The sequence below is a fragment of the Pan troglodytes genome, chromosome X, assembly GCF_028858775.2.
Source record: "Pan troglodytes isolate AG18354 chromosome X, NHGRI_mPanTro3-v2.0_pri, whole genome shotgun sequence".
Lineage (NCBI taxonomy): Eukaryota > Metazoa > Chordata > Mammalia > Primates > Hominidae > Pan > Pan troglodytes.
In genome coordinates this window covers 25,253,394-25,271,416 of record NC_072421.2, presented here as the reverse complement: position 1 = coordinate 25,271,416, position 18,023 = coordinate 25,253,394, and the positions used below count along the sequence as shown (strand labels likewise).

General features: G+C 41.6%; 1 protein-coding gene and 1 pseudogene across 1 annotated transcript in view; one reads left to right on the top strand and one right to left on the bottom strand.

The window, feature by feature from the left end:
- Positions 1-7,463: 7,463 nt before the first annotated feature.
- Positions 7,464-11,259, bottom strand: LOC107970943 (large ribosomal subunit protein uL14-like; annotated as a pseudogene).
- A 5,931-nt stretch (positions 11,260-17,190) lies between these two features.
- Positions 17,191-18,023, top strand: part of PCYT1B (phosphate cytidylyltransferase 1B, choline) — a 114,745-nt gene continuing 113,912 nt past the window's right edge. Inside the window, exon 1 of the mRNA XM_520980.7 lies at positions 17,191-17,489. Within this exon, the coding sequence (XP_520980.3) occupies positions 17,427-17,489 (63 nt within the window). The 5' untranslated portion in view covers positions 17,191-17,426. The remainder of the gene's footprint in view (positions 17,490-18,023) is intronic.

The following is an 18,023-nucleotide window of genomic DNA, read 5'->3' as shown; positions in this document are numbered from 1 at the left end:
TTCCACCATTTTCCCCCTTTTTATCTGTATATTTCTCTATATATAAATGTTATCCATTGCTGGTAAGCTTACAGTGTTGAGGCACAACTCATTTATTACAGGTGGCAGTGTAAGTTGGCACAATCTTTTGGAAAATAATATTGCAATATGTGACAAGTACCGTAAACATACTTGTATCTTTCAACCCTTTATTTCCACAGGTAAAAGTTTAATAAGAAATAATAGAAACAAAAAATGAAAAGACGTTAATGGCTGCTGTTTTCCATTAGCAAAAAGTTGGGACCTAAAAGTCCACATCATAACAAAGGTTTAATGTTGTGACATCAAAAAGATAAAATGATTAGAAAGACTCAAAATATGAAAAATGTTTATGATATTTCAGAAAGTGAAAACCACAGAGGGCAAAGTGATACATACCCACACTTATTTGCAACGATATATCAAACAGTTATTTACCTGAAAGCCATATGCAAAATGGAGTATATTTTGCCAGGATGATAGAATTATAGACTCTTTTTGTTTATAATTTGTCCACTTTAATATTATATTGGAAGGATTAAAGACTCAGGTAGAGTCAGACTTAGGGTTTGATTCTTAGACTTCTACTTTTATGTGAATCACCACACTCTCTTCCACAATGGTGGAACTAATTTACAGCCATAAAAAAGAAACCAGGTGCAGTGGCTCACGCCTGTATTCCAAACACTTTGGGAGGCCACTCTGGGTGGGCAGATCACCTGAGGTCAGGAGTTCGAGATCAGCCTGGCCAACATGGCAAAACCCCATCTCTACTAAAAATACAAAAATTAGCCAGGCGTGGTGGCGGGCACCTATAATCCTAGCTACTCAGGAGGCTGAACCAGGAGAGTCACTTCAACCAAGGAGGCGGAGGTTGCAGTGAGCCGAGATCGCACCACTGCACTCCAGCCTGGGCGACAGAGCACGACTCTGTCTCAAAAAAAAAAAAAAAAAAAAAAGAATGAGATCACGTCCGCAGCAACATGGATGGAGTTGGAAGCCATTATCCTAAGCGAACTAACATAGGAACAGAAAACCAAATACCACATGTTCTCACTTATAAGTGGGAGGTAAACATTGAGTACAAATGGACACAAAGAAGGGAACAACAGTTACTGGGACCAACTGAGGGTGGGGTGTGGTAGAGGGTGAGGATCAAAAACTACCTATGAAGTACTATGCTTATTACCTGGATGATGAAATAATCTGTACACCAAGCCCCCGTGACATGCTACTTACCCATATAACAAATCTGCACATGTACCTGAACCTAAAAGTTAAAAAAAAAAAAAAAAGTATTCTGGTAGATCTGAAAGGGGACTCTTTTTTGCCTTTCTGCTTTTTCTCTTTTCTCTTTCTTCCTGCAACACAGATGTGATGGTTTAAGCTCCAGCAGCCGTCTTGTATCACGAGATAACTGTGGAAATGAAAGTCCCCACAGTGAGATGGTGGAACAGAATAAGAGCCTGGGTCCCTAACATCCATTAAGTCACCATACCATCCCTGAGCTGTCTACCCCCAGACTTCTACATGAGAGAAAAGTAAACATCTGTCATATTTAAAGCCACCGTTTTTTATTTTTTCTATTGTATTCAGTAGACCTAATTCTATAAATTATACTTTATTTATGAAGAAATGGAAACTCAAAAAGTAAGTAGCAGATGGAGATCAAGCCTCTTATTTGTCTAACTCCAAAGCAGGACTTTTTTTTTCCATTGTCTGTCTCTGATGAATGAGTATTGCATCTTTTTTTTTTTTTTTTTTTTTTTGAGACAGAGTCTTGCTCTGTTGCCCAGGCTGGAGTGCAGTGGTGCGATCTCGGCTCACTGCAGCCTCTGCCTCCCAGGTTCAAGCAATTCTCCTGTCTTAGCCTCCCAAGTAGCTGGGATTACAGGCGTGCACCACCATGCCTGGCTAATTTTTTTTGTATTTTTAGTAGAGATGGGGTTTCACCATGGTGGCGAGGCTGGTCTCGAACTCCTGACCTCAGATGATCCACCCGCCTCAGCCTCCCAAAGTGCTGGGATTACAGGCGTGAGCCACCACGCCTGACCTAAATGAGTGTCTTCTCTCAATAGCAGTAACAGTTAAGACCACATGAAAACGTTGACGAAAATCATTCATTTAACAAATGTTTATTGAGTGCCTACTATTTTCTGGCACTATTCAAGGCCCTAGGGATAAGACAGTGAGCAAAAACAACTTCCCTTGCAATGATTTTCTACTCGTCAAGCAATCTTGCTTCTGGTAAACTAGATTTTTTTTCCCCTAAACTGGGGGAAAACCAGCCAACTGGATTATATTCTGGCACATCTGCCAGGTGTATTTCTCATGGCAAAGCAGTAAAGTAGCACTCTGGTTTCAATATCCATGTGCGTTTGTTAGCATGAATCTGGCCTTTGAGCCTGATTGTCTGTGGGTATGAAGATCGGCTTTGTGGCCATCCAAAGATTCTGAGCCCAATGAGGTAGTGTTGTTTATATGTAGCTGTGGAGAGAGGATTGTCTGCTAGCTGAAAAGAGGCCAGCAGTGAGAGGGCCTGCATATGCTCTCAGCATCCCACAAAGATTCTGGGTAATAAGAGAAGACACGCAACTCTCCTGAAACTCAAGAGACCATCTCTGGGTGTCCTAAGGAAATCCAGTCAATACCCACAACACTGAAGACAGGACCTTGGACCCTGGGACCGAGGAGGGTAACCCAAAGAAGCTTTCCCTAGAACAAGCCAGCACTTGGCACTCCCAGACCCCAATCTCACAGACACACCTTCCCTACCCAGGGGACCTCCTTATGAGGATTGACCTTCAAAAATACATCTCTGGGCTGTGCGTGGCAGCTCACACCTGTAATCCCAGCAATTTGAGAAGCCGAGGCCGGTGGATAACCTGAAGTCAGGAGTTTGAGACTAGCCTGGCCAACCTGGTGAAACCCTGTCTCTACTAAAAATACAAAAATTAGCTGAGCGTGGTGGCACATACCCCAGCTACTGGGGAGGCTGAGGCAGGAAAATTGCTTGAACCCAGGAGGTGGAGGTTGCAGTGAGCCGAGATCGCACCACTGTACTCCAGCCTGGGCGACACAGCAAGACTCCATCTCAAAAATAATAAAAATAATAATAATACAAAAGATCCCACCCCTGTCATTAAGCATCTATCATCAATAGAAATCACAGTCTGACAGCATCTCTGTGGTTTGGATTTAGGGAATCAATTTTTGTTGTTTTGGAGACAACGCTCACTCCATCACCCATACTGGACTGCAGTGATGCAATCATAGCGCACTACAGCCTCGACTTCCTGGGCTCAAGTGATCCTCCCACCTCAGCGTCCTGATTGACTAGAACCACAGGTGTGTGCCACCATGCCTGGCTAATTTTTAAATTTTTCACAGAGATGGGGCCTCACTTTTGTTGCCCAGGCTGGTCTCAAACTCCTGGCCTCAAGGAGTTTAATACTGAAACTGTTGGGATTACAGGCATGAGCCACTGCACCTGGCCAGAAAGTTATTTTAGTTCAAGCAGTCATCAATTGTTGCTTCATCATATTGCCCTCCTCGTTCCTTCAATAGTAAAGACAACTTATATTTCATTTCCCTTAGTCCCTAACTACTTATTGAATAATTCCTACCACTAAGACAAGTTTGCTCAATTAGTTATTAGTAGTTCAAGCACATTGAGAGTTTGTTTTACAATTGCCTGCTTTATTTATTTATTTATTTATTTAATTTTTTTAAGAGACAGAGTCTGCCTCTTGGTTACTCTATTGCCCAAGCTGGAGTGTAGCGGTACAATCATAACTCACTGCAGCCTCAAACTCCTGGATTCAACCAATTCTTTGACCACAGCCTCCCAAGTAGCTGGGACTACAGGAATGTGCCACTATGCCTGGCTAATTTTTAAATTTTTTATGGAGACGAGGTCTTGCTATGTTGCCCAGGCTAGTCTTGAACTCCTGGCCTAAAGTGATCCTCCCACCTCAGCCTCCCAAAAGACTGGGATTATAGGCATGAGCCACTATCCCTGGCATGTGCTTATTGGTCATTTGTAACTGCTTTTGCTTCACTGAGGTTATTCTCTCTCCTTCCTTTTGTTTCTTTTCATTTCTTTTCTTTCTTTTTCATGGAGTTTCACTCTTGTTGCCCAGGCTGGAGTGCAATGGTGCGATCTTGGCTCACTGCCACCTTTGCCTCCCGGGTTCAAGCGATTCCCCTGCCTCAGCCTCCCAAGTGGCTGGGATTACAAGTTTGTCTCACCATGCCCGGCTAATTTTGTATTTTTAGTAGAGGCAGGGTTTCACCATGTTGGCCAGGCTGGTCTCGAACTCCTGACCTCAGGTGATCCACCAGCCTCGGCCTCCCAAAGTGCTGGGATTACAGGCATAAGACACCATGCCCAGCCCTGTTCTATTTCTTTTTACCTCTCTTTTTCCACTTCTCTGGTTTTAATGGAGCAGTTTATATGACTCCATTTTATCTCATCTCTTAGCATATTATATATGCCTCTTTTTAGTTGCCCTGTGGTTTACAATATACATTTAAAAAATAATCTGAGTCCACTTCTAAATTAGCACCATAGTGCAGGTACCTTTTAACTGACTATTCCCAATTCCTCCCTCCCATCCCTTGTGACGTTACTGTCATTCATTTCACTTATCCATATGCCATATGCTATAATCAGCCAATACATTTTTACTATTTTGCTTTAAACAGTTATCTTTTAGGTCAATTAAGAATAAGAAAAATAGAAGATTTTATTTTACCTTCATTTATCTCTTCTCTGACGTGCTCCTTTTCTTTATGTAGATCCTAATTTCTGATTTATATCATTTTCCTTCTACCTAAAGAACTTCTTTAAACATTTGCAGAAGCCTGCTGGCAATGAATTCTCTCAGTTTTTGTTTGCCTGAGAAAAGTCTTTATTCCTCTTTCACTATTTTTTTGTGCTTTGGCCGCTTTATTTTTTAAGACCATACATATAATGAGAAGTTATTTCAAATCAGCATTTTAAAAGAAAAGAGTGACTGTACTGTAAACAGTATTTCATTTCCTACAGGAGATTAATCACTCAAAAATGGTAATTATCTAAAACACTGAAAAATTTAGCAGTCGTTAAACAGGATTCAGTCTTTTGATATTAAATAGATGGACAGGATCTAAATAGCATTAGAAACAATGAAAAGCTTTCATAGATGGCATAACGTTTTTTGTATTGATATTTCAAAATTCCACAAAAGATGATAAAAATGAAAACAACAAATTACACACAATTAAACTTGAAAAACAGAAAAAGATTTATTACATATCCACAATAATGGGAATTAAAACAAAGATCGGTCTACATATTTTTCCACACAACATTCTTTGTTCTCTGGGCTTTATACGTCATCAAAATCAGAATAAGTGAAGTCAAGAATATTTCTGATCATTGCCAAGAATTGCTTTCAGATTTTCAATTCTCTTCTTGCTTTTATTTTAAACAATTAAACAAGAATCTGTTATAGTTCTTAAATTCCACAAATTGCTTTTAAACACATCTTCCTCTTTCTCTTTGGAAGGATAATTTCCCTGGATATAGAATTCTAGGTTGGCAGGTTTTTTTCTTTCAACACTTTACAGATTTCACTCCACTGTCCTCTTGCTCGCCTAGTTTCTGATGAGAAGTCTACTAGAATTCTTATCCTCATTCTTCTATAAGTAAAGTTTTTCTTCATCCTCCAACTTCCTTCAAGATTTTCACTTTGTCTTGATTTTCTACAGTTGGAATATGATATCCCTGTTTTTTGTTTTGGTTTGGTTTTGGTATATATCCTGCTTGGTGTTCTCTGAGCTGCCTGGATCTGTGGTTTTGTGTCTATCATCTTAATGATATATTATTTGGGAAGTTCATGGCCATATCATTACTTCGAATATTTTTTTCTGCCCTATTTTCTCTTTCTTCTACTGGTATTCCAATTATGCATATATTACACCTTTTGATAGTATCCTCCTGCTCCTTTCCCTGACTGCAGCACTTCCAATGCATTTTCTCAAGATGTTGCACCCTGTTGACTATGGTTATTTTCATTTTTCCTTAGGTGAGACAGGAAGACTGGAGAGGGCTGAAATTCCCTTCCCTCAAATAGAATAATGTTTCAGTATCTCCTTTTGACGAAGTCTTGCCCTCTGACAGTCTGACGGTCTTTCCCCCTGGAGACTAGACTTTTTTTTTTTTTTGAGACAGAGTTTCACCCTTATTGCCCAGGCTGGAGTGCAGTGGCACCATCTCAGCTCACTGCAACCTCTGCCTCCTGGGTTCAAGCGATTCTCCTGCCTCAGTCTCCTGTGTAGCTGAAATTACAGGCACCCACCACTATGCCTGGCTAATTTTTTGTATTCTTAGTAGAGATGAGGTTTCACCATGTTGGCCAGATTGTTCTCAAACTCCTGACCTTAGGTGATCCACCTGCCTCAGCCTCCCAAAGTGCTGGGATTACAGGTGTGAGCCACCACGCCTGGCTGGAGAGTGGACTTTTGTGATGGAGAAGATTCTGGGAATGTTTCCCAATTGGCTACTCTTCCTCTTTTCCTGGCAGGTCCCCCTAGAAGATTGATACCATTTGGCTGTGTCCCCACCAAATCTCATCTTAAATTGTAGCTCCCATCATTCCAACGTGTTGTGAGAGGGACCTGGTGGGAGAGAATTGAATCATGGGGGTGATTTCCCCTATACTGTTCTCATGGTAGTGAATAAGTCTCACAAGATCTGATGGTTTTATAAGGGGAAACCCCTTTTGCTTGGTTCTCATTCTCTCTTGCCTGCCACCACGTAAGATGTGACTTTGCTCCTCTGTCACCTTCTGCCATGATTGTGAGGCCTACCCAGCCATGTGAAACTATGAGTCAATTAAACCGCCTTCTTTTATAAATTACTCAGTCTCAGTTATGTCTTTATCAGCAGCGTGAGGACAGACTAATACGAAGATCTTCCTCAGATCCTCACAGTGAGAATCTGGTGGGCTTAAGCCCACCAAAATGTGCGGTCCCTCCCATGATACCAGCCTCTAGGAGTCTCTTACTCTCATGCTAATCCACATTCAGCCTCCAGCTATTAATCAAAGTTACCATCTAAGTGTCCGTACCAGTTTATGGCCCCAGCAGCTTCTGCTCCAGGTAGGCAGATCTGGACTGTGATTCTCTGTATATGCCTGTCTCTCTAGATTTGGGGATGGCAGTTTGCCCTGTTATCTCAGTTATCTTATGAGTCTAAGAAAAGTCATTAATTTTCATTCAGTTTGTCCATCTTTTTCTTGATATAAGGATGGTAGTGACAACTTCCAAACTCTTTACATGTGTGAGCTGGAACCAGAAATCTCTTGACCATCTCTTGTATATCTTCTTCTTCTTCTTCTTTTATTGGAGGGGAGGGAGCAAATAATTTTTAATTTTTTTTTGACAAATACACTTGAGAGTCATGCAATGCTACCGGAGCTGTATCTAATACTGGGGCACAAATCTGCACCCTCCTTCGCAATCTGTCCTGTGATGGCAGAAATTTTTATCTTACCTTTATTATTTCCTATAACTTCCACATTATCTTCAAAATAAAGAAGCATTTCATCTTTTATCTGGTAAGACTTTCATTGTCAAATTACCACTGCTAGACCAGGCGCAGTGGCTCACGCCTGTAATCCCAGCACTTTGGGAGGCTGAGGTGGGTGGATCACCTGAGGTCTGGAGTTCAAGGCCAGCCTAACCAATATGGTGAAACCCCGTCTCTACTAAAATACAAAAGTTAGCTGGTCGTGGTGGTGGGCACCTGTGATCTCAGCTACTCAGGAGCCTGAAGCAGGAGAATCGCTTGAACCCAGGAGGCGGAGGTTGCAAGTGAGCTGAGATCGCACCATTGCACTCCAGCCTGGGCAACAAAAGTGAAATTCCATCACACACACACAAAAAATTATCACTGCTGGGTGTACCTTCTTTCCAAGCTGTGGTTTGCCTTTCTTAACTGTAGCCATCACCACATCACCCACACCAGCAGTGGAGAGTCTGTTCAGCCATCCCTTGATTCCCTTCACCGAGAAAATACACAGATTCTTCAGCTCCTGTGTTGTCAGCACAGTTGATTCCACTCCTAACAGAAGACCCAGAGAAATCCAGAATTTCATACTGGAAGACCCATCACGTCCTCCCTTCAATATCTTAAAAGCTGGAAAAAGGCAGAAAGCTGTATATCTTTTTTGATGAAGTCTTTGTTCAAATATTTTGCCCCTTTAAAAAACTGAGTAACTTGTTTAATTATTAAATTGTGAACTTTTATACATCTGAAATAAAAATCCCGTAAAAATAAGTGTTTTGCAAATATTTTCTCCCAGTCTGTGGCTTATGCTTTTTATTTTCTTAACTGTGTCTTTGAAGAGTAAAAGTTTTTATTTTTGATGTAATTCAATGTACCCATTTTTTGTGGTTCATGTTTTTGTGTCCTATCTAAGAAATCTCTGCCTAACCCAAAGATTCTCTCCTGTTTTATTCTAGATTTTTTATGGCTTTTACATTGAGGTCTATGATTCATTTCCATTTTTCTATATAATGTGAGATACAGTTCTTTTTTTTTTTTTTTTTTTTTGCTTCTAGATATCCAATTGTTCTGGCATCTTTTTTATTTTTTATTGTGGTAAAATACATATGGCATAAAATTTATCATTGTAACCATTTTTAAGGACACAATTCAATTGCATTAAGTACATTCACAGTGTTGTGTGACCAATTTCCAGAACGCTTTTTTTTTTGAGACGGAGTCTCACACTGTCGCCCAGGCTGGAGTGCAGTGGCGCGATCTCGGCTCCCTGCAAGCTCCGCCTCCCGGGTTCACGCCGTTCTCCTGCCTCAGCCTCCCGAGTAGCTGGGACTACAAGCGCCCACCACCATGCCTGTCTAATTTTTTTGTTTTTTTAGTAGAGACGGGGTTTCACCGTGTTACCAGGATGGTCTGGATCGCCTGACCTCGTGATCCACCCGGCTCGGCCTCCCAAAGTGTTGGGATTACGGGCGTGAGCCACAGCGCCCGGCCCAGAACGCTTTTTATCTTACAAAACTCTATACCAGTTAAACAACAACTCCCCATTCCCCACTCTCTCTAGCCCCTGGCAATCACCTCTCTACTTTCTGTCTCTGTAAATTTTACTACTCCAGGTACTTCATATAAGTGGAGTCAAACTGTTTGTATTTTTGTTGTTGGCTTATTTCACTTAGCATAATATTCTCAAGGTTCATCTATGTTGCAGCATGTGTCAGAATTTCTTTTCCTTTTTAAGGCCAAATAATATTCCATCGTATGTATATACCACATTTTGTTTATCCATTCATCCATCAATGGGTACTTGGGTTGTTTCTACTTCTTGGTTTTTATGAATAATGCTGCTATAAATGGTGCACTTTTTAAAAAGGCGATTGTTTTTATCATGGAAGTACCTTGGCATTTTATTGCAAATCAATCTACCACACACGTGGATCTATTTTCTGGATTTTCTATTTACCTATTTCCATTTACCTATGTGTCTATACTCATGGCAATATCACATTGTTTAAACTACTGAAGCCTTATAGAAGTCTTAAAATCAGGGAGTCTGAGTTCTCCAACACTGTTCTTCTTTTCAAAATTATTTTGGCCAATTTAAGTCTGCATTTTCATATAATTTTTATGATCAGCTAGTCAATTTCTACCAAAACTCTTGCGGGAATTTTGACTGGGATTACACTGAATCTGTAGATGAATTTGAGGGATGTCTCAGTCCCGGCTGCTATAACAAAGTACCTTAGACTGGGTAATTTATAAATAACAGAAATTTATTGCTCACAGTTTGGGAGGCCAGGAAGTTTGAGATCAAGATGTCAGCAGATTTAGTGTCTGGTGGGGGCCTGTTTCTTATAGATGGCACTGGATGTCTAAGTGTGTTTCTCTTCTAATCACAAATTGATGCAGTTGCATTGTCCACAGTCATGAACATCTGGAGGTGAAGTTCTTAGAAATCCTTAACTTGCGGCCCCTCCAACACAACAATTTCTTCAGGATTCACATTTGAAGGTAAAGACTCTCTTTTGCCTTGGTAGATGGGAGAATGGAGAAGAGGAAAGGGGAAGGTGGGAAGATACAATGGGTTAGGCTCTCAGGTCAAGCACAGATATCTTGCATCATGCAAGAGTTGCTGGCAAATGGCAAAAAGTCACGAGAAAGATGTAAAAGCAACTACAAAATATATTATGCTCAGTTTTCTTCTAACTCAGTTTCACACCAAGCAGAAAGTGAGTTTTTCTATTAGTAAGAAAAATGTCTGCAAAGTGCCAGTGATCCATTAAAATAATTGTTGTGAGGTAGGGGAAAGAAAACAATGTCTGAGTCGCTTGGCTTATCACTCCAACAACTTAGAGAAGTTTTGTTAATGGCCTAATGGATCAACAAACTTTAAAGACATTTATTTGCTTGGAACTGGGTTGTTTCACCAAGTTACTGCAAATAAAACTACTGTGTGTCTAAAAAGAAAACTAATAAATTCCGAAGGTTGTTGTTCCCTACAATTTTTCAACGCATATATTTTTCTTTGACACTAGTTGTTCTCCAGATCCTAACTCTATCTTTAGCATTATTTATCTGCCAATAGTTCTTTCAGGAGTATCTCTTGTTGTGAAATCAGATTGTTTTTCTTTGCATTATTCTCCTATCCACTCAAAGCCATGTTGAAGAAGAAGAAAATAGGGCAATTTCAATGCCAAAATCATTTGTTCATTCACAAAATGTTTATTGAGCACTTAATATGTGCCAAGCACTGTTCTAGGCACTGGGGATATCAGCAGTGAGGCAAAGTCCCTGCCCTTACATTCTGTTGGGAGAGACAGACAATAAACCAATAAACATAATGTATTAATATTCCTTTGTAATTGGTATTCTAAAACAAAGTAAAGCAGGGTAAGGGGAAAAAGAGAGTGATGCTTTGGAGTTGGGGCATGAAATTGATCATTTAAGTCAGGGAGATATTCAATTTAACAGAACTTGATAAGGTTTGGCTGTGTTCCCACCCAAATCTCATCTTGAATTTTAGCTCCTATAATTCCCAGGTGTTGTGAGAGGGACCTGGTGGGAGGTAATTGAATCACGGGGGCTGTTTCCCCCATACAGTTCTCATGGTAGTGAATAAGTCTCATGAGATCTGATGGTTTTATAAGGCGTTTCCCTTTTCGCTTGGCTCTCACTCTCTTGTCTGCTGCCATGTAAGACGTGCCTTTCTCCTTCCACTATGATTGTGAGGCCTCCCCAGTCACGTTCCACGTGAGTCCATTAAACCTCTTTTTCTTTACAAATTACCCAGTCTCAGGTATGTTTTTATCAGCAGTGTGAGAACAGACTAATATAGAACTCATATACTGATTTATAATTCCATGAAGGTGGATACTGTCGTAATTGTCTTCATTTTTCACCTGGCTTCAGGCTTGACACACAGTAGATGTTTGATAAATCCAACAGAAACAGTGATATGCAAAAATACCTACATTCTGCTTTTGAACTTGTGTATGTCTTGGCATCACGTGGATGGACTATGATTCTAGTCCCTACTTTGGAAATGCAAAATCCATACTTTGCATTCCTTCTTCAGAACTGTTGATAGTTAATTTTAGGAAATCCAAAAAAGCAAAAAGGTAGGGAGTCATCAGTAGTCACTTTCCTCCAGGCCCATGGAGCCTACCATCTCCTCATCTGTTCCTTTATTTCATCTCAGGGCTAACATCCCCAAAGCAGCCTTGGATAACGTCATCAGTCAAAGAGGAGTTTCTGCAGCCCAGTTAATCAGCAAACACATGGCAAATGATGAGAAGCAGTTACAAAATGCTTCCAGGATTCATTTATTCACATAACGATAATTTTTATTTTTATTTTATTCTTTTTTTTTGAGACAGAGTCTTGCTCTGTTGTCCAGGCTGGAGTACAGTGGCATGATCTCGGCTCACTGCAATCTCCGCCTCCTGGGTTCAAGTGATTCTCCTGCCTCAGTCTCCTGAGTAGCTGGGATTATAGGTGCATGCCACCACGCCTGGCTAATTTTTGTATTTTTAGTAGAGATGTGGTTTCACCATGTTGGCCAGGCTGGTCTTGAACTCCTGAGCTCAGGTGATCTGCCCATTTTGACCTCCCAAAGTGCTGGGATTACAGGTGTGAGCCACCACGCCTGGCCGACAATAATTTTTAAAGCAACTACTCTGTACCAAGAAGTACTCTAGGGGTAGAGCAGATTATTTCACCTTAGTGCAGAATCTAGCCCTCAGCTACTTTGATGCAGAAAATCATATTGTTCATATATTCAGAGATCATCAGATTTTTAATGACAATCTACCTGTAATTATCTGTATAATTAAAATCACCAGAAAATGCTAAGTCATTCATTTCCAGAGTGATTTCAAATACCCCTAGCTGGGTTTGCCTCTAACATTTGTGGGGTCAGAGCAAGAGTATAAATGGAGGCCCATGTATCATAGGTCTAAATATTTAAAAGTTTGAAATCTTGCTAACAGACTGTACATATATGTGTATACACACACACACACACACACACACACACATACATCCCATCTTCCTAACTTGACAAACATATCTTGTTAATGACCTAGGAGGTCAAGTGGCTTGGAGTTCTTTGCAGGAAAGGTGGTGGGGAGCAGAGCCCCTTCTCTGTTCCCCACCACAGGGTGGAACCAGCCTAGACATCCAGGTTCTGCTCACATCCTCCTGCTACAATCCCTTGCTTGACCACCCCTTGTGCCTAGAGATGTGCAACTCTGCAGTGAGATTACTCCTGAGAAGGTGGCCATGAGGAAGAGGCCAAACAGGCCCTGGAAGCAGGCTCAGGAATTTGGGCAGAGAACTCCAGAGTGTTCTAGAAGGAGGATGGGGGTCTCCATATGTGCACCCTGTCTCCTTGGCCCATGGACTCCTCAGAGGAGGAGAGCCAAAGCAGGACCCTTAAAATGGGGCCCAAGTCCATGATTCAGGGCACCCCCTACCGACAGATGAGGTACTAGAAAGGCAAACAAAATGCTGCTGGGGAATTAGTGGAAAAGGAGGACGGTTCACCAGCTCTGGAGCTGAGGCCTAGTTGACCATCCCTCCTGGCATAGAATACCCCCTGGCCAGAGAAGATACTTGTCCTCCAAATTCAGGTGTGTATCTCCTGTGATGGGGCTAACACAGTTTGCTTCCTCAACAACTCCGTTTTCTCTGAGGATCAGTGGCTGCAAAGGCTCCCTGCAGACTGGGAGATTACATAGGTCTCACCACGTAGGGCTGCTTCAGCTCAGAGGAGTACCTTTTTTTTTTTTTTAATTCACACAAAGTGCCATACAAGGTAGCTGAGACCTGCTGCTGCCAACCCATTTCCAACTATGCGGACCTGGGCGATTCTCAGAGCTCTGGAGCACCCCTTGTGGTAGAAGAGAGTAAAACACAATTTTTTTCTTTTTTCCCTTTTAAAATTATTAATTTTTTTATTTGTAGAAATTTATGGGGTACATGTGAAATTTTGTTACATGTATATAATGCATATTGGTCAAGTCAGGGTATTTAGTGTGTCCATCACCTGAGTACAATACACTTTTGTTGACTATAGTCACCCCACTCTGTTATTAAACATTGAATTTACTCCTTCAATCTAACCCTATGTTTGTGCCCTTTAACCCACTTCTCTTCATCCTCCCTCTCCCACCACTCACCCTTTCCAGTCTCTGTTATCTGTCTTTCCACTCTCCACTTCTGTGTGATCAAACTTTTCAGCTCCCACATATAGGTGAGAATGTACAACATTTGTCTTTTTTTGCCTGGCTTGTTTCACTTAAGATAACGACCTCCAGTTCCATCCATGTTGCTGCAAATGATCTTTTATTATTATTATTTATAATTGACACATAATAATTGTACGTATTTGTGTGGTACAGTGGGATATTTTAATACATGTGTGCAATGTGTAATAATTAAATTGGGTAATTAGCAAATCCATCACTTAAACATTTATCATTTCTTTGTGTTGGTAACATGCAAGTTTTTCTTCTAGCTATTTGTAAAGATGCAGTAAACTTCTCTTAACTATAGTCACTGCACAGTGCTACAGAACTTTCAATACGAATCCCTGATACCATTTTAGTTCATGAGATTCTCAAAAGTAGAGAAGACCCTAGAAAGCCACCAATAAGTGTTTGGATAACAGACACCTCCATAATCCAAGGGTAAACGGCTTGATTTACTGACCCAACTAGGTCTGTGATGAGAATAGCCTATGTAGTGGTATTGGTGACTCTGTCCTCATTATCTTTGTTTTACAGTCATAATTAATCAAAACCTACCCACTCACCTTTCTTGTGCTCATGACAAAGAATTACCTGCTCTAAGCAGGAATTAACTGAGGGAGTAGATTGGTAGTGATTCTTCTTTGGGATGTGAAACAAGAAGCTTGGAAATATAATCAAATGTACTGTTATTCTAAGGTATGACAGCAAGAAGCAATTTCAAAATATGCCTCTCTTGTAAACCATTGGGCCTTAATGACACAAGAGTGATTTTTCCATTACTGACAAGAGCAAACAAGTGCAAATAGAGGTGGGTGATTTTTCATGACAGCTGAACCAGGCTTCAGTTAGTTTCAGAGAAACTTTCTATTTGAGTTGACCTGTCCGTGCTCCATCAAGTTGGGACATCATTTTAATGGATCCAGTGAGTAAATCTGGAGGAAATAATGTGCCCAGGACTTGGGTATGTTTTTTTTTTTTTTTTTTTTCTGTTTTAGTTCACTACTTGGAACCTACCTCTGCAGTGTGGCTTACCTTTGATGGCCAATCCCAGTCTCTTTTGGGGAATCATCTGTGCAAGATAAGAATAAGGATGAGGGCTGGGTGCGGTGGCTCATGCCTGTAATCCCAGCACTTTGGGAGGCCAAGGAGGGTGGATCATCTGAGTTTGGGAGTTTGAGACCATCCTGACCAACATGGTGAAACCCTGTTTCTACTAAAAACACAAAATTAGCCGGGTGTGGTGGCGCATGCCTGTAATCTCAGCTACTAGGGAGGCTGAGGCAGGAGAATCACTTGAACCTGGGAGGCAGGGTTGTGGTGAGCCGAGATCGCACCATTGCACTCCAGCCTGGGCAACGAGATCGAAACTCTGCCTCAAAAAAAAAAAAAAAAAAGAATGAGGATGAGGATGAGGACAGCCAGGCTCGGTGGCTCACGCCTGTAATCCCAGCACTTTGGGAGGTGAGGCAGGTGGATAACCTGAGGTCAGTAGTTCTAGACCAGCCTGGCCAACATGGTGAAGCTCCATCTCTACTAAAAATACAAAAATTAGCTGGGCATTGTGGTGCACGCCTGTAATCCCAGCTACTCAGGAGGCTGAGGCAGGAAAATCACTTGAACTTGGGAGGTGGAGGTTGCAGTGAGCCAGATCATGACATTGCACTCCAGCCTGGGTGACAGAGTGAAACTTCATCTCCAAACAAACAAACAAACAAACAAACAGAATGAGGATGAGGGGAAGCCACAAGAGGGAAGAAGAAAGAAGAGCTAACTGTTTGGATCTGAAGAAAGGCTTTGCAGGGTGAGGGCTATCAGCAACTGTAGGGAGAGATCTGATACAAATATAACATCTATTTCCTTGGGGTCCTCAGATACTTTTCGACCCAACTTCCATGGAGTTTTCTCCCTACAGCCCTCTAACCTCTCTCCATGCTGAGGATGCTCTCCTAACAGTGCTTGTATTGTTTGGAAACAATAAGTGTTGTTAATCTGAATTCAGTCACAGAAGCAGAACCACGATGAGCTGTGGAGGAAGCGATTTATCATAGGAATTAGTCCTGGCCCCATTGTGAGAGGGATGGGGGATTGAAGGTCCAGGAGGAAATTGGAAGATGGGAGGAGCCACCCACCATCAGTCTGAGAAGCCCAGCACATCCAGCTGTGCAAGTGGAAGGGGAAGCCGGTTGGGGAGACCTATGGGAAGCTGTTCCTACCTCTATGGGCCTGCAGCCAAGTGTCCAGTGGTGGCCCTGGGGCTCCTGTTGGTCAACAGGATCAGCACTCACAAAGAAGATCTGGACACAGAGTGAGGGAGAGTGAGGACAAGCGGGATCCCATTTCACGTCTACCTCTGTTTGTTACCATACCTAACCACAACAACCGTTGCAAAGTAACCGCTCCTACTTCACTTCCACCTCCCATATCTTATGCAAATTCTTCTTTTGGTCAACTCTAACCCAAAGCCTTCAGGGAAGGGAGTCCTGGGAAATGTGATTCCAACTTAGCAAGTCAGAACACTACACACTACCACACTAGGAAACAGTGTGGCCACCGGCAGAGCTCCCCCAGCAATTGGCAGGGTACCCAGATGCAGAAGGTATAGGATGAATGAATGGTGGGGAGGGGTGAGGGAGTCTGAAAAGCATCCTTCAACCAATCAGAGCACGTTTTACTGTCCTGGAGCTTGAAATAGAGGAGAAAGCATTCTAAGAGTTTTCCTGCTAGGATGGGACAAACGATATCTTTACTTGGCAAAGGTGAGTTTAGGTGGACCAGCTGCCTTCCCTCTAAACTGAGGTAACAGTCTGCAGCCAAGGTTTCCATAGCCCTTTGGTGCAGCCAGATTTAAAAAGAATGTTGTTCTTAGAAAGGCTGAAGCACATGCATATTTAAAGAGTTCTTTTAACACAGAGTTATCTGAGAGAAAATTACCTTAACAGAAATTCCGAAGACTCCACATAGTTAAGATGCACAAATTCATTATCAATGGTGCTGAGAATAGCTCCTTGGAAGGGATAAAATGTTTATTAGAATCAATTAAAGTATGTTTGAGAGATTTATTTTTTCCATCTTTATTCTCCTATTTAAAGAAAGTGCTGAGTTGTATATTAACACTTCAAGGTCTCGGTCACTGTTTGTCTTGAAAAAAAGAGAGAAAATGTTTGTCATTCCAGGAGCATAATCAGTTGAGCCAGTGCACAATGACATAGTTAATTCACCAACGGAATTTGTTGCCATAGCTTCAGTGAGGGACGGGGTAGATTAAACAATAGCCTTTTTCACGACTGCAGCTTTCACCACAACCTGCCTGTCCCCGCACAACAGGCCATCATAGTGCTAGTTCAGAGCACAGCAATTGTCAATGAACAACAGCCCAGAGGGGACAAGAGGAGGCTTGTGGTAAGTAAAGCAAGAGTGCCTAGCAACTCAAATCTCTCCTTATTCAACAACTGGGACACTCCGAGCTCCTCCGAGCTTATCTTTGAGCGCTGGGCACAGAGAGCCTGCTTGACTTTTGGTCAAGTGAGCAACAAAAATTTCATCCTGTGACTCAAAAGAACTCCAAAGGGTAGAGGCCTCTAGAGAAGATAAAAAGATCAGGAGCAGGCATGGTAGGCCATCAGGAGTGCATCATGGAAGAGGACAATCGCGCTCCGCAATTGTGGCGCAAGGTAATGTGAATACTTTCTTATTGATTTTTGCCTTATTGAATATCAAAGTCAGTTCAAAAAGTAAAGTCCTATGTATCTGCAAGTGTAATGAATCTGTGCTAATTAATAGTCACACTAAAAATGGAAACATTATCTTCTCCATCTTAAGTTGATTTAAAAAAAGACAAAGAAAAACAAATTGTGACTAATATTTCTTTATCCCCTTGCAGAGTATGTCAGCTCCCTGGATAGACTTAGATGACAAGAACAAATTTGCTTACTAAAAAAAAGGTCAGATCAATATGCTATGGGAGCCTGAGGGTATTGCAGAAATGTTTTAACAAAATGTTCTTTATCCTATGAAATGAGAAATTCTCCTAGTAGAAACGTCACAAAATCCTGATTAGAATACCCATTCCTTTTATTCTGAGATGGAGTTACGCTCTTGCTGCCCAGGCTGGAGTGCAATGGCACGATCTCGGCTCACTGCAACCTCCGCCTCCCGGGTTCAAGCGATTCTCCTGCCTCAGCCTCCCAAGTAGCTGGGACTACAGG